Source organism: Poecilia formosa, unplaced genomic scaffold (genome assembly GCF_000485575.1).
Source record: "Poecilia formosa unplaced genomic scaffold, Poecilia_formosa-5.1.2 Scaffold17, whole genome shotgun sequence".
Lineage (NCBI taxonomy): Eukaryota > Metazoa > Chordata > Actinopteri > Cyprinodontiformes > Poeciliidae > Poecilia > Poecilia formosa.
The window spans coordinates 3,151,251-3,165,611 of record NW_006799956.1 but is presented as its reverse complement, the minus strand read 5'-3'; the positions used below and the strand labels follow the sequence as shown (position 1 = coordinate 3,165,611).

The window sequence follows — 14,361 nt, the reverse complement described above, 5'->3', positions numbered from 1 at the left end:
ATGGATGGATGGATGGATGGATGGATGGATGGATGGATGGATGGATGGATGGATGGATGGATGGATGGATGGATGGATGGATGGATGGATTTTATGTGGTGATGAACTTAATAGTCATGAGAAAATGAGCAGACATCAGTTGTTCCCATTGTGAAATTATACAGCACACCAGTGCAGGTTGCCATCTTGGCTGCTCTGTCATCCTCATATTTCCAGTTTTGTGGCTTAAGCAGCGTAAAACTTTTTATTGAATCTTCTTTAAAGATCAACTTTATAACTGGATTCAAAGTTTTACTGCTTTCTGTCAAAGACGGATTTCCTCTCTTCCAGAAAGGCCAGATTGGTTTGTGGAGGGCTGAACTCATAGTTGTCATGGCAACAGATTCTCTCGACTCTAAACTTCTCCACGGCGTTATTACATCCCTGAGCTGTTAGTTCCTATGGATGGCCATGACTTCTGAATGGAAATAGCTGTTCTGGGTTTTGTGAGGCAAACCAAGTAAACAAACACTTTCAGACTTTTATTTGTGAGAAATCTGTAAAATTCATGTAAAGTTTTTATTCCAAGTTGCAATTAAGCTCGACTTCCTGTTGGTCTTCCAGGAATATTTACCAGATTGGTTGTAGTTTTATTCTCTATTGTATTTCCAGAAGTTCATCCTCATTCTCCATTTTTGCCTTTAAAGAGAAATTATTTTTTGCACATGCACATTTGAAATTTTTAGTTTTTTCAAAATTAAATCTCAATTTGACCTAAATTGTCTATTGCAAGCAGAAACAATTTCAAAAACTTTGACCTCCATGTTTTGCAGAACAACTAAAAATTAAAGCAGTTGTGGTGCAGCACCACAGTGGTAAAATTTCCACTCTGGTATCGCAAACTTCTCTTTGTGTTTATTATAGGTGAAGGAAAGGAAAACGAAAACCATGAAAAAGCATTAGAACTGGCTTCCCCTGCACATTTTGATGGGCGATTAGGTGGTTTGTTCAAACTTAGATCACTTAAACAAAGAGAAGAGTCTGGGGTGGATTATTGAAAATTAGTATAGAAATTTAAGTCACAGTTTGATATCTTCCATTTCTAACATACCCTAAAACTGACTGTATAAAATCGTTAAAAAAATAAACAAAATGCAGCAAGACACATTTAAGCTTCCTATTAGAGATGCACAATATTGGACTTTTGGTCGATATCCAATATGCTGATGTGCTAAAACTCATTTGGCTGATAACTGATACCAATACCGATTGTTTTTTTTTCCTGTATACCTTCTTACTGAAACTATACGTCTTTCTCTATTGTGGAATTAAAACAGCATTATCTTTTGTCAATTTAGCCTGCTAAAAAATGCAAAAGCTAAAAAGGAGGCTGAAGATGATGCAACACTTTCACCTAATTATGTTTTATGTCAAATTTATTTATGACATCTGCTCTCTAAGACAAACAGTGACGTTGTGCTGGGCTGCAGGCATCGTTGTCACTGGTTTGTCTTATAAAATCAATGTCTTTTACATCGGTGAGTTATTTTGATGGAATGGTCGATGTCTCTTATTAAATTTTGCAGCTAATAGCGATAGCCGATACCATGCCGATGATATTGTGCATCCTATTGTTCTTCCTATTGTTTTAATTTGAAAAAGTGTGTGTCTAAGTTTAATCATTTCCAAAGTCAGTGTGAAGAAAACTCAATCTATGATCGGCAAATCAAAGATAGATGGACTACCTACTTATAAATCAAAGTAAAACACTCCTTTGTCATTTACATGATGGTGTAAGTAGTAAAGTGTAGCTGTTCTTCCATAACATGTTTAATATTCGATGTAAGAGAAATGATGAAATTACATTCAACACGGTTCCAGACTGCATAGAAAATTGTCTTAAGCAGAAAAGGATTTCAAACTTCTTCACTTAAACTTGGCTTCTTCTTCTTCTTTGCATGAATGTTTTTTGCTGCTTTCAGGCCAGAGGCCAGACGGTGGTTGGAGATCAACATGCAGCCCGACATTACGCCTCCACCCCTCTCATTCTGAACGTCATGGCCACAAGCTCTGGCATCTCTACTGGTCTTTATTTGCATTATTTTTCTAATTGTGGTAGGAAGTCAATCAGTACGTATTTTCTACTACTACAACTACTAACCAAGTTTCATATTTCCAAAACCATTTCTTGGTTGTTATTAAGGCTATTTATAAATTTGCTACCTGATGCTTACTAACCAGATTTTCTGCTTTTCTTCTGGTACCAAACCAAAACTGTGACAGTCGCAGAAGAAAGGCGTAAGGCTAAGGCTGCACCGATTGCAGTTTTCTGACCGATCCCTGACGATTCCGATTTTGGCCGATGCCAATAGTTTTGTCTGAAATGTTGCTCAGTACAGCAATAAAGTTGTTGAATGGGCAACAATGGGGTGACTATTGTTAACTGTAAATGTGCAGACATGGCCTGGTGGGCCAGTCTGTCAGTCAAACCTCTCACAGAATAGCAGAAGAGGAAAGTAGTTGATTTTCAGACCCTTGTTGAGCTTGATAAAATCGGTGGATAAGATCGGCTCCACATGTAAAAATCGACCGATTACCGATCTCCCAAAATTAAGGAAATTAGCACAGATAAATCGTCTGGCCGACAAATTGGTGCACCTCTATTTAAGGCAGTGAAAAAAACTTTATTTCTGTAAAGTTTGCTTATATAAAACCAGTAAAGTGTTTTTTTTTTAGCTCAGATGAATGAAAAGCTTGTTTCCTAATAATAATAAACCATTCCCCTCTGTCAAAAACTGACAGAGGGGAATATTTGTAGCTGGATGTGAAAGGCCAGTTATTCCCAAACTGCATCAGTAAAGTTCTTACAATAAAACTAAAGTAAGAACTTTGATCTTCTTGAAAAGCAAAAACAAAAACAAAAAAAGATAAAAAAATGTTTAATCAGTAGATTAAAATGTTTAGTTTAGTTGACACCAGACTAATCAACTGTATATTTGAATTGCTTAACATATATTATCTTTCTGTATTTTTAGAACTAAATGTACTCTGTAGTTTAATTGAACTTGTAAAAAAAGTACAACTTAAAATAACATTTACCACACTTTTTCTTGCTGAAGCAGAACAACTGCAGTTATACAAAATTTTCAAGTGAAAAAACTACACCTTGAGACAAACGGCAGATTTTGATTGCATCACCTGCAATTTTCTAAATAGTACCGCCAATTTGCATACACTCACACAATATACCTTTGTTTTTGATATTAATTCAAAACAATTGACTGTCCAAATAAAACAGATGAGAACAATCTGATGAATTTTAAACAGAATATCAGAAACCTACACAATCTGCCAACATCTGCTGATGGCAACGAATACTAATGAGCACCTACAAAACAAGCTAGCGACAGGTAAAACTCTGACTCACAATCAGCCTTCAACCTTGAGTAAAATGTTAAACTTGCATCATCCATAATTTATTTTTCTTTTCATACACCAAAAATTATTTCACATTCTAAGAAGAAGGAGTTCCTCCGGTGATTTTGCGGGTGGTTTTATTGCCCCACCAAAGAGTTCTTTTAACTTCTTCTCTCTGAAGACACCACTGAAGCTTACACACCTTACCCTGCTGAGACCATCACACTGCAGGACAGGAGACATGAAGCGTCCCCTGGACAGTCTGAGGGTCCCACAGGAGTTCAGCACACCGTAGTGAACGTCCCCACTGAGCCTCCAAACGATTATCTGGTCTGGTCGCTGTGCAGCTTCATCTATGGAAACTTCTGCTGTCTTGGATTGGCGGCTCTCATCTGTTCTGTTAAAGTGAGTTTATGCTAATAATTTTTCTCTAATATAAGCAGCTTCTGTTCTTGACTATAAAAGTTAGGGTACAAACAGCATAACTATAAATAATTATAAAATATAAGCTAAAATAATTAATCAAAACCTTATTTTGAAATGTTCATCTTTCTGATGAGCCAAATTTATCAAGCACCAAAGCTAGCATAGCATGGCTAACTAAAAATCAAAATTATGGTAGTTTAGTAGTTGTGCTAAACATATGTAAATAATAATAGTTTGATCTGGTTTGATGCAGTTTATGAGGACAAAGTAAAATCAGATAAAGTAAGTCAGAAATAGACTAACAACGACATGTCAGCAAGAAAACATAAAAACAGAGGAAAACACATAAACTAAGTATCCTGTTGAGCTGAGGTGTCCAACAGGTCAATTTTCACTGACGGAAAACCTTTAAAGAGCCAACTTATTATTTAGCAATTGTTTTTTAATGCTTTTTTTTTGTATTTAATTTTATTTGATAGTAAACAGGACTATACCCATCGGTGACTTTCTCTGGATAGCGGACTTGAGCACAACCGTTTCCTAAGTGTGGCATGTAAAGAACAGTGATGTCATGTCCTGTTATTGCTGCTAAAAATACACTAACAACAAAATACAAAGATAATCAGCCACAAAAACATCTGACATTCTAAGTTATGATTATTTTCTCTTTTCTTTTTATAACCCTGCAAAACTGTGAAACCCTTCTTATGTTTTATAGTCAACAAGGTGAAAGAAGAGTTAGCTCTAATGCTTATTAGCATGCATCAATAAAAATGATTAGCTCACATATTGACGTCTCTAAACATAAAGATGCCATAGAAAGTAAATTTGTCTGTAAATAAAACCCATAACTTGTACAAATTAGAACACATGCCAATCTGGGTTGCCATGTTGGCTGCTCAGTCAGCTCAATCCTCAATCTGATTTTTACTTTTGTGTTGAAAACTCAATCCAGACTTTAAGTAATATTATGTTGTGCGATGGACTGAAAAACATATTAGTTTAAACACCAGGGTTTAATATAGTGTTCTGATTATAATTCATTATGTTTTGCTTTTTTCAGTTCAAAGATGCCACCCAAAGAAAGACGTCAGAAACAAAAATGAAAGGATCTGCCAGGAGCAGCCAAAGGTAGTGGACTGTTGACCAACTGGGTCAGAGCGAGTACTGCAGGTAAGAACAAAAAAAAAAAAGGTTTTGAACTGCGGAGCTCCTCAAGCTAAGGGGTGGGCAACTCCAGGCTTCGAGAGCCGGTCTCCAGCAACCTTTAGATGTGTCTCTACTTCGACACACCTGAGTCAAATAATGAGGTCGTTAGCAGGACTTTGGAGAACCTGACTGCACTTAGGAGGTGATTCAGCTGTTGGATTCAAGTGTGTTGGATCAGGGAGACATCTTAGAGTCGCAGGACACCGGCCCTCCAGGACCAGGATTGCCCTCCCCTGAACTAGACGGTGCAGCGCCTTGTAAAAAGAAGAGAGGCAGGTGAAAACCAACCCTGGCCAAGGTGCAGAGCTTCATTAAAAAGTCAAACTGGACCGAGAACTGCGTCTCTGCTGAGCAGGTGCTACAGGGCTGGAGACCACCATCCATCGGCACCCCGGAAGATGACCAGGAACTCGTTCACCACATCCAGTGCCAGAGTTGGACCAGACTTGTGATTTCTGACAGCAAGGAGCCAGGCGCAGGCAAAGGTCGGTTGATGGTACCTGCTGTTTCCTGGATCTGGAAACTGACACTTTTGTAATAATTAAGATGATACTTATTATTATAAATTAATAAAGTAATAAATGGATTAATTCAATTGGGTTTCTCCTCCACAGGGCTCTTTGCGAGCAGGGCATTTCCCAAAGGGCTCCATCCTGTGCGCGACTACCACGGTCAGGTTGCCAACGCCTCCGAGGGCCGGTGGTTGGTGGAATCCCTGAAGGAGGGAGAGGAATCGTATATTTTCTTTTTTAAGTCTGGAGACCAGGACCTGTGCATCGATTCACAGATTCACCCTTGCCAATGTCATCCACAGATGGCCACCTTTGGGAGAATAATAAATCATTCTGCCAAGGACTTTAATGTGAAAGGTGTACTGGCAAAGTTTGCAGTTCTGGCTGGCTGAGCCAATAAGAGCAACGAAAGACATAAGAGGAGAGGAGCTCTGCATAGACTACGTGTGAGGGAGTGGTCGTTTGGGGGCGAAGCCATGGGACTTTCTTGGCTCGATGAGTGAGCTTGGCTCACCTCCCTGTGTTTTAAAAAATAGTCTGATAGTTTATCACTTGGTATTTATTTATTTGCTATAAATAGTTCAGTATATCTTTTATAGTGTAGTAATTGCTGCTTTGTTTTTTATTTCAGTAAGAGTTTATTTTCTGGGAAGGTATCCTGACATCCTGCAAAGACATTCAAGCAGAAACTATCCACAAACTCAAGTTCAATGGATGCAAGAATTGTGCAGGTGATGCCAAAGAAGGTCTGTTAAGATGTTTTTGATTGAAATATTTTAATTTTAGTAAATGTGACCATTTAATGCTGGACATTTGGAGAAAGGCTGTTTGCAGTTTTTTATAATCCATAAAATGTTTTGAAAATCTGCGGTGCATAATAATTTGGAACAGTGAATTATGAGTTTATTTTTGAGAAAAAAACTGTTCTCATTGGGAGGTTTGTTAAGTAAAATTTGTTTTTGTCATCAAGTGTTGGTGGTGAGGGAGAACGCCAGCAGACCCAGGTTGTAGAAGATAATGGTGATTTAATGAGGATAAACTGCTCAAACACAGTCCAGGAAGCTGGCAGCACGGCAGAGCGAAAAGCTAAAGCTCAGCACCGGTAGCAACAATTACAGGACTGACCAAACGAGAGCGACGTCGTCTCAGTACTTGACAGTTCAACTGAGATGACTGACAGCTAAACAATAGTACGACGACAAATGACGTACGACAAGGACTCAACAAGAGACAACAGGTGAACTTAAATACACTGGGAGTAATCAGGAATACTAGACACAGCTGGGAACAATCAAGGGGAAGACAGGACAGCACAGAGACTCACAAGAAAAGGAACCAAGAATAAACAGAGAAAACTCAAATCCCCACAGATTTATACTGTAACGGTTCATGACTTGAAAATTAGACTGACCATCATTTGGATTGACCATTAAGGAAAATCTGAGAAAATATCACTTGCATAATAATTTGGAACATGGTGTATAAATCAAAGTAAAACACATTTTTGTCCATTTTTTTGTTTACATGTGTAAAGTGTAGCTGTTTTTCAGAACATACTGAATATTTGATGGAAGAGCAATAATGAAATTGCATTCAAAACTGTCCCGACTGCATAGAAATCCGTTTTTAGCAGAAAAGGATTTTAAACTTCTTCTCTTAAAAGTAAACTTGGGTTTCTTCTTCTTTTCATGAATATTTTTGCTGCTTTCAGACCAAACAGGTTTAATTAAATCTCAATTTGCCTTTAAATGTCTTGTGCGTGCACAGGCAATTTATTTTAGGAGCTAAAAATTCTGAACCTCTAAACTTGACAAAACTAGTAGAAATGAAAGCACTGCAGGTTTTATAAATGTAACCTTGTTGGTAGGTGATGAATAGATCATTATCAAACCACAAGCATCAAAAAAAGCACATCCACTCTCTATAGCGTGCCAGTTCTTCAGACTCTTCAGATCGTCCTCCACCTGCAGCCGAGCTGAGGGCCATGGATCCTTGTTACACCACTGTAGCTTACACATCTTACCCTGCTGAGACCTTCACACTGCAGGACAGGAGACATGAAGTGTCCCCTGGACAGTCTGGAGGTCCCACAGTAGTTCAGCACACCGTAGTGAACGTCCCCACTGAGCCCACAAGAGATTATCTGGTCTGGTCGCTGTGGAACTTAATCTATGGAAATATTTTCTGTTTTGGATTGGCGGCTCTCATTTACTCTGTCAAGGTGAGTTTATGCTAATAGTTTCTCAGTCATTGTCTGAAATGTCAACATTTTCTGATTGCTTGAAAAAGGAGAGAAATCATGCTTCTGATTCCTCTTTTGGTAAATGACTTTTATGCAGTTTGGAGAAATCTGGAGACTAATTAGAAAAATCTGGATAATTAAGGTTTAAAGACAAAAAGATTTAAATCACAGTGTGATTTCACAAAACTCAAATATCAAGGTAGTTCAATCGTATGGATGGCTTTTCTACTGAAACTCTGAGTCTAGCTTAAGACTCCAAAAGGCTAAAAATGTCTAGAAAAGCCTTTAAACTTTCTAATTTTTACTTTGAAAAAGTGTCTGTTTTTGTAAAATAAATAAAAAGTTAATAACTCAACATGCGCTTTGGTAAATCAAAGATAAAAGTCCCAAAGTTACACCAGGCAATAAGGGAGAACCAGATGTTTTCCATATGAATCGAAAAACATATTTTTTTCTGCTTTCAGGCCAGAGACAGGAAGCTGGTTGGAGATCTGGATGGAGCCAAACGTCACGCCTCCACTGCTCGGGTTCTCAACATTGTGGCGACCGTCCTGACATCGTTAGCCGTCTTTCTCTCCATTGTTGTGCCCATTGCTATGATTGCAAACTCTAGAAGATATTACAGATATCACTAAATAACTTTTGTGTGATATAAGGGGTTTTCAAACACCATATCTTTCTCTCCACTGCTGTGCTCATTGCTATGATTGCAAATGCTGCAAGCTATTAAACATATCACTAAGTAAGAAGGGGTTTTCAAAAGCTGAGTGAAGCTGACACCAAATCTACATCGATCTATGTTCCTACCCTCATCTATGGTCATGAGCTTTGGGTCATGACTGAAAGAACGAGGTCATGGATACAAGCGGCCGAAATGGGTTTTCTCCATAGGGTGGCTGGGCTCTCCCTTAGAGATAGGATGAGAAGCTCAGTCATCTGGGAGGGACTCAGAGTAGAACTGCTGCTCCTACACATCAAGAGGAACCAGTTGAGGTGGCTTGGGCATCTGGTCAGGATGCCTCCTGAATGCCTCCCTGGTGAAGTGTTCTGGGTACCTCCCATCAGGGGGAGGAAGACCCAGAACACTCTGGAGGGTCCATGTTCCTCTGCTGGCCTGGGAACGCCTTGGGATTCCCTGGAGAAACTGGAATAAGTGGCTGAGGGAAGTCTGGGCCTCCCTGCTTAGGCTGCTACCCCCATGACCCGACCTCGGATAAGTGGAAGAAGATGGATGGATGGATGGATGGATGGATGGATGGATGGATGGATGGATGGACAGACAGACAGATGGACTTATTATCATGCATAAATAAAAATGATTAACTAATATATTGAGATCTCTAAACACAAAGATGCCACAGAAAGTAAATTTGTCTGTCAATAATACCCATAACTACTGCAAAATTACAAAATATACCAGTCAGGGTTGCCATGTTGGCTGCTCAGTCAGCTCTATCCTCCCAATTCTGTGGCTTTCACAGCAGCTCATGTATCCAGAAACAGCAGCAAATGCCTATTCACTTCCAGTTTTTTCTAAATAAACAATAAAAGCCTTGAACTCTTCTGGCAGCAGTTCGTCTCATTGCTTACATTTTAGCAAAAAGATGCCAAGATGCCCCCTGGTGGGGTTACCCTAACCCTAACCCTAACCCTAACCCTCCTCTGCTCACCTGAACCCCCAATCCGTAAGCCCTCATCAGGTTACATCATCATTCCTGTCATTATTCCTCTGTCTAACTGCTCACCCATTTCTCAGTTCCTCCTCTGGCCCGGTTCCTCCCTGCTGCTGCTGATCTACACCTCTCCATCGTTTCCCCCATTACACCTTCTTGTTCAATAAATCTGTAAACTGAGTTTGGTGTCCGTAGTTGTTGCTTGCCTTCGAGTCCTGGTACCTCTCATTATGACAATAAAACTTTCTACACAGAAGTAACATCAGATTTGCTCTTGCAACTCTCCAAAGATGTCTTTGCTTTTCTTCTTCTTTCCATTTATGTCAGGTAAATGAATGTATGTCTCTGTTATGCAGTTTCTGGTGTAAGTTTATGCATTGTCTTATATTGGATTAAACTCTGTAATTCTGTGACGTCAACACGCATTGTTGTTTTCCTTGTGGCTACATGTGGCTCGCCGAGAGGACCTGGGATCCAGAGGAAGAGAGAGCCAAAGTTAACTATTTTAGAATTTTCTTTAACAATGGTTGCTCTTTTTCTCTGAAGCTTGAAATTCGTTTTCTGTGCCTCTTCAGTTAGCCATAGAGGATGGTAACAATGCAGCTGTGAACATGCAGCAAATGGCAAAATGCTCCGCAAACAAGTGAACGAGGCAAATACAACCTCCACAACCACAAATCACCCCACATGCAAATACTGCAGAACAGAAACATGTTTACATTCAGGCAACACTACAGACTTCCGGACTCCTGAGTTTACACAAGTTTTCCTTTTATTTCTTGTGGTTGCAGCATTTGCAGTGTTTTTCTGTTGCTCTTCTTTCATTCCTGTGTGTGATGAGTTAACATCATTCATGTGTTTGCAGCTGCTGTTAAAAAAAGAACTAAAGTAAAGCGGTGTGTTCAGTTTTACCCTGATTCAGACCACAAACCTTTCAGTTGAAATCGCACCTGACTTTTAGCCATGTTCACTGTAGTCAACAGAGCAGGCTGGAAACGGTGACAGGAAATGTTCTCTAACTGAGAGGAAGCAGGTGGCTCTTCCTTTAAACAAATACTTTATAGAGATTTTTTATTTATTTTTTTGCCTTATCAAGAAGAATTTCTGTCAAAGTTTGAGAAGCAATTAAAAAGTAGGAGCCATGAGATGCTTCAATCAAGTATTTACTTTTTGAGGAGTTTCTAGTTTAAAAAAAACAAAAAACTAAGCTTCGGTTGTTGATTAAATGACAGCATCTTCAGTTTTATTAAGTTAACTTAAGATTTTACAATGTACTTGCAAATTTCATTTACTACATTTAAAAAGTTGCATAATTTGTACAAAGTTCAGTTTTGCTTAATCTACTTGACAAAATTAACCCTTGTGCGTACGAGGGCCTGAGGCAAATGATACAAGTGATACAGGTATGGGGTCAGTTGGACCCCATTTGTAAACACAAGGGTTAAGTTAATGTTAATTTACTTGGATTTTCTGTTTCATGTAGCAAAATGAGCAAGTACTTTAAACAAAGAAAAGGTTGCCTTAATTTTTTTGTACATAGATAAGACAGAATATATATATATATATATATATATATATATATATATATATATATATAGAGAGAGAGAGAGAGAGAGAGAGAGAGAAATAGCCAAATGACAACTAAAAAAGTAGTTCCCATCGTCTTTGAAGCTGGGCTAACAACAACAACACTCTCTTCCTCCATTCACGTCTGAGACCTGCGATGTTCAGAGTTTTATCTTTTTTATTTCATCCTGGTTTGTGTCTGAGTGAAGACGTTAGTTTGACTTCCCAGCTTCGAGTCATCCGCCTGCTCTGTGCACCTCCACATAACAACCACATAAACCACCTGGTTTTCCTGTGTGTGAAGATGTTTCTCATAACGAAACCTTCTGATTAGGACCTGCGGTGGGACTGCGTAGTTTGGCTTTGCACGAAATCTTCTTCTACACCCATAGCTGGGGGCCTTTTTTATTACTTTGTTGAACCACCTTTTTCTGCAGGAACTCGACTCAAATCCAAACTCCAGAGGACTTGTGAGGTGTGAACAGACAATGGAAAGAATTAGGAGAGTCAGCATGAGCCAGAGAGTGGTGGGAAAAACCAGAGTGAGAGCAACTGCGTAGGAAGAAAATAGAATGAATGTTAGAATCACAAACCCACAGAGAACAGAAACTAAAGAAGAGTAAACAGGTGGAGCTCAGCTCAGCATGAGAAGGACACGACCAACGCAATAAAAAATCTGGCACGAGATAAAACGAGAAGGAAAGAGAAGGAAGGAAAACTCAATAATCACAAAACTATGAAACTAAATGGAACCTGAACAACTGAACGTGCATGAGCATTTTTCTACACTTTGACAAACTTTGGTCAATAAAAATCTGGACTGGATTCTACTGAACCCAGTTCACAAAGTTCAGATTGATACCCCAGTCGACCAAAAAGATTTAAAATAACTATTTTCTACTTTGGAAGAGTGTGTGTTCAGGTTTGACAGATGAAAAGAAAAACATCACACTGACTGTAAAATGTAAGCATATTTTGTTAGACATCACTTTCTAGACTCCCTGACTGCCTGGCAGCTCATGTCTAACAGAAAAAATATCCTTTCCAAAAGTGGCTTCTACTTTCCATGATGGCGAGTTGTGCTTTCAGTCAGAGAGAAATCAGTCATGACACTTACAAAAGGCAAAAGGTTTCAGACAAGAAGGGAAGTACCATTGTTTCTAGTTTGAGTCCAGTTTTAAAATGAATATTTTAGAGACCGGAAGCTGGTTGGAGATCTGGACGGAGCCAGACGTCACGACTCCACCGCTCGGGTTCTCAGCATCCTGGCGAACATCCTGGCGTGTTTGGTAGTCGTTGTTGTAATCTTTACTGCGATTGTACAAGCGAAGCATTGTTCAAGCTACAGATCCTATTACAATTACAATTATTGGCAATAACCAACTTTCAGAGTGTATGAGAGATTGTCCAACGCTATAACGCAGTTGTTCTGTTTTTGCTCTGGTGCCAAAATGAAGTTGTGACAGTAACGCTAGTAGAAAAGTCTAAGAACTTAATTTGTGTAAAGTTTGCTTTTATGAAACCTGTGAAGTGTGTTTTAGCTCAGATGAATTAATAGTTTGTTTCATAATAATAATAATAATAATTGACATTATCCTCTTTAAAACGTATAAATGTCCTTTCTGTCATGAATTGGGTTGATTGAGGAGGTGAGGATGGACGCGGTAGACCAGGTTGATGTTCTATAATGATGGTTTTAATGACAAACATGAAGAGAACAGAAATCCAGGCAGCACAGGTGAACAGTGAGGCTAAAACCTCAGACACTATGGTAGCACTGGGACGACACAGGACTAACAAAGACTGACAGGAAAGAGAAGGACCTGACGGGGAGCAGGTAACACAGGTGAGGCTAAACACACACACGGGGATAATCAGCTGGAGACGATCAGGGGGAGACGAGACGAAACAGGAACTAGATTAACAGAAAAAACACACAAAAATCCACATCCTCAATTTCATTATGTGCAGAGAGACTAATTATTTTCCAAAAGTAAAGCAGTAACAGCTGCAATTATACAGAAATACAATTTAGAACATGGAAGGTTGTGTACCAATGTAGTACTTCCTCACCCCCAAATCTAACAACATTCATGTCAAATGTTTGTGCTTCAAAGCAACCAGAGATGAAAGTATTGTGGTTTTTGCACATTGACCATTTTTCAGTGGTTAATTTTCCAGTTAAGACACGAACATCATAAAAAACAAACCCCACTCCGGACAGCCTGCCAGTTCTGGAGCAGATCGTTCAGATCGTCCTGCACCTGCAGCCGAGCTGAGAGCAATGAATCCTGGGTACTCCTCTGCACCTTACTCTGCTGAGACCGTCGCACTGCAGGGCAGGAGACATGAAGTGTCCCCTGGACAGTCTGGAGGTCTCACAGGAGTTCAGCACACCATAGTGAACGTCCCCACTGAGCCCACAAGAGATTATCTGGTCTGGTCGCTCTGGAACTTCGTCTATGGAAACTTTTGCTGTCTTGGATTGGCGGCTCTCATCTGTTCTGTTAAAGTGAGTTTATGGTAATAGTTTCTCAGTCATTTGTCTTAAATGTAAACATTTTCTGTTTGTTTGAAAAAGGACAGAAATCATGAAGAGGCTTGAATCTGGTTTCTGTTTCCTCTTTTGGTAAATGTGTTTTATGCAGTTTGGACAAATCTGGAAACATAATCTGGATAATTAAGGTTTAACGCAAAAAGATTAGTTTCACAGAACTCACATATGAAACTATTTCAATGATGTGGATGGCCTTTCCACTCAAACTTTGAGTCCAGATTAAGATCCCAAAACTAGGTCTTAATCTAGAATCAAAGTTTTAGATTTGAGTCTAACTTGACGCGACAAGTTAGACACAAGTTGTAGCTAAACTAGCGTTTAAACTTTTTTCTATTTTTTACTTTGAAGACAATAACTCAATGTGCATTTTGGTAAATCAAAGGTAAAAGTCCCAATGTCTTAGTAAATAACAACTGAGAACTCTTTGTTCACCACATGAAACAATTAATAAATAAATTTCATTTTTCTGCTTTCAGGCCAGAGACAGGAAGATGGTTGGAGATCAACTCGGAGCCAGAGGTCACGCCTCCACTGCTCGGGTTCTCAACATCGCGGCGACTGTACTGACATCTTTAACCTTCATTCTCTGCATTGTTGTGCCCATTGTTGTGACTGCACAGGGGGAAAAATATCCCAGATATAACAAGTAATTGTTCCGTGGTATGAGGGCTTTTCAAAGACCACGACTCGTCTGCTTTTCTGTTTATATTTTGGTGCCTCAAATAAAATTGTAACAGTCGTACAAGTAGTAAGATCTGAGGCATCAAAGAACTTCATTTG

The 14,361-nt window shown here is 39.2% G+C and overlaps 2 protein-coding genes across 2 annotated transcripts; both read left to right on the top strand.

Moving 5' to 3' along the window:
• Window positions 1-94: 94 nt before the first annotated feature.
• On the top strand, window positions 95-8,655 carry LOC103134510 (interferon-induced transmembrane protein 3-like). The gene is made up of 3 exons (XM_007546780.2): window positions 95-499; window positions 7,479-7,764; window positions 8,250-8,655. The coding sequence occupies exons 1-3, from the start codon at window positions 462-464 to the stop codon at window positions 8,418-8,420; spliced, it is 495 nt and encodes a 164-aa protein (XP_007546842.2). The 5' UTR covers window positions 95-461; the 3' UTR covers window positions 8,421-8,655.
• Window positions 8,656-13,291: 4,636 nt separating this feature from the next.
• LOC107835656 (dispanin subfamily A member 2b-like) lies at window positions 13,292-14,355 on the top strand. The gene is made up of 2 exons (XM_016668843.1): window positions 13,292-13,536; window positions 14,058-14,355. The coding sequence occupies exons 1-2, from the start codon at window positions 13,309-13,311 to the stop codon at window positions 14,229-14,231; spliced, it is 402 nt and encodes a 133-aa protein (XP_016524329.1). The 5' UTR covers window positions 13,292-13,308; the 3' UTR covers window positions 14,232-14,355.
• The last annotated feature ends 6 nt before the right edge of the window (window positions 14,356-14,361 follow it).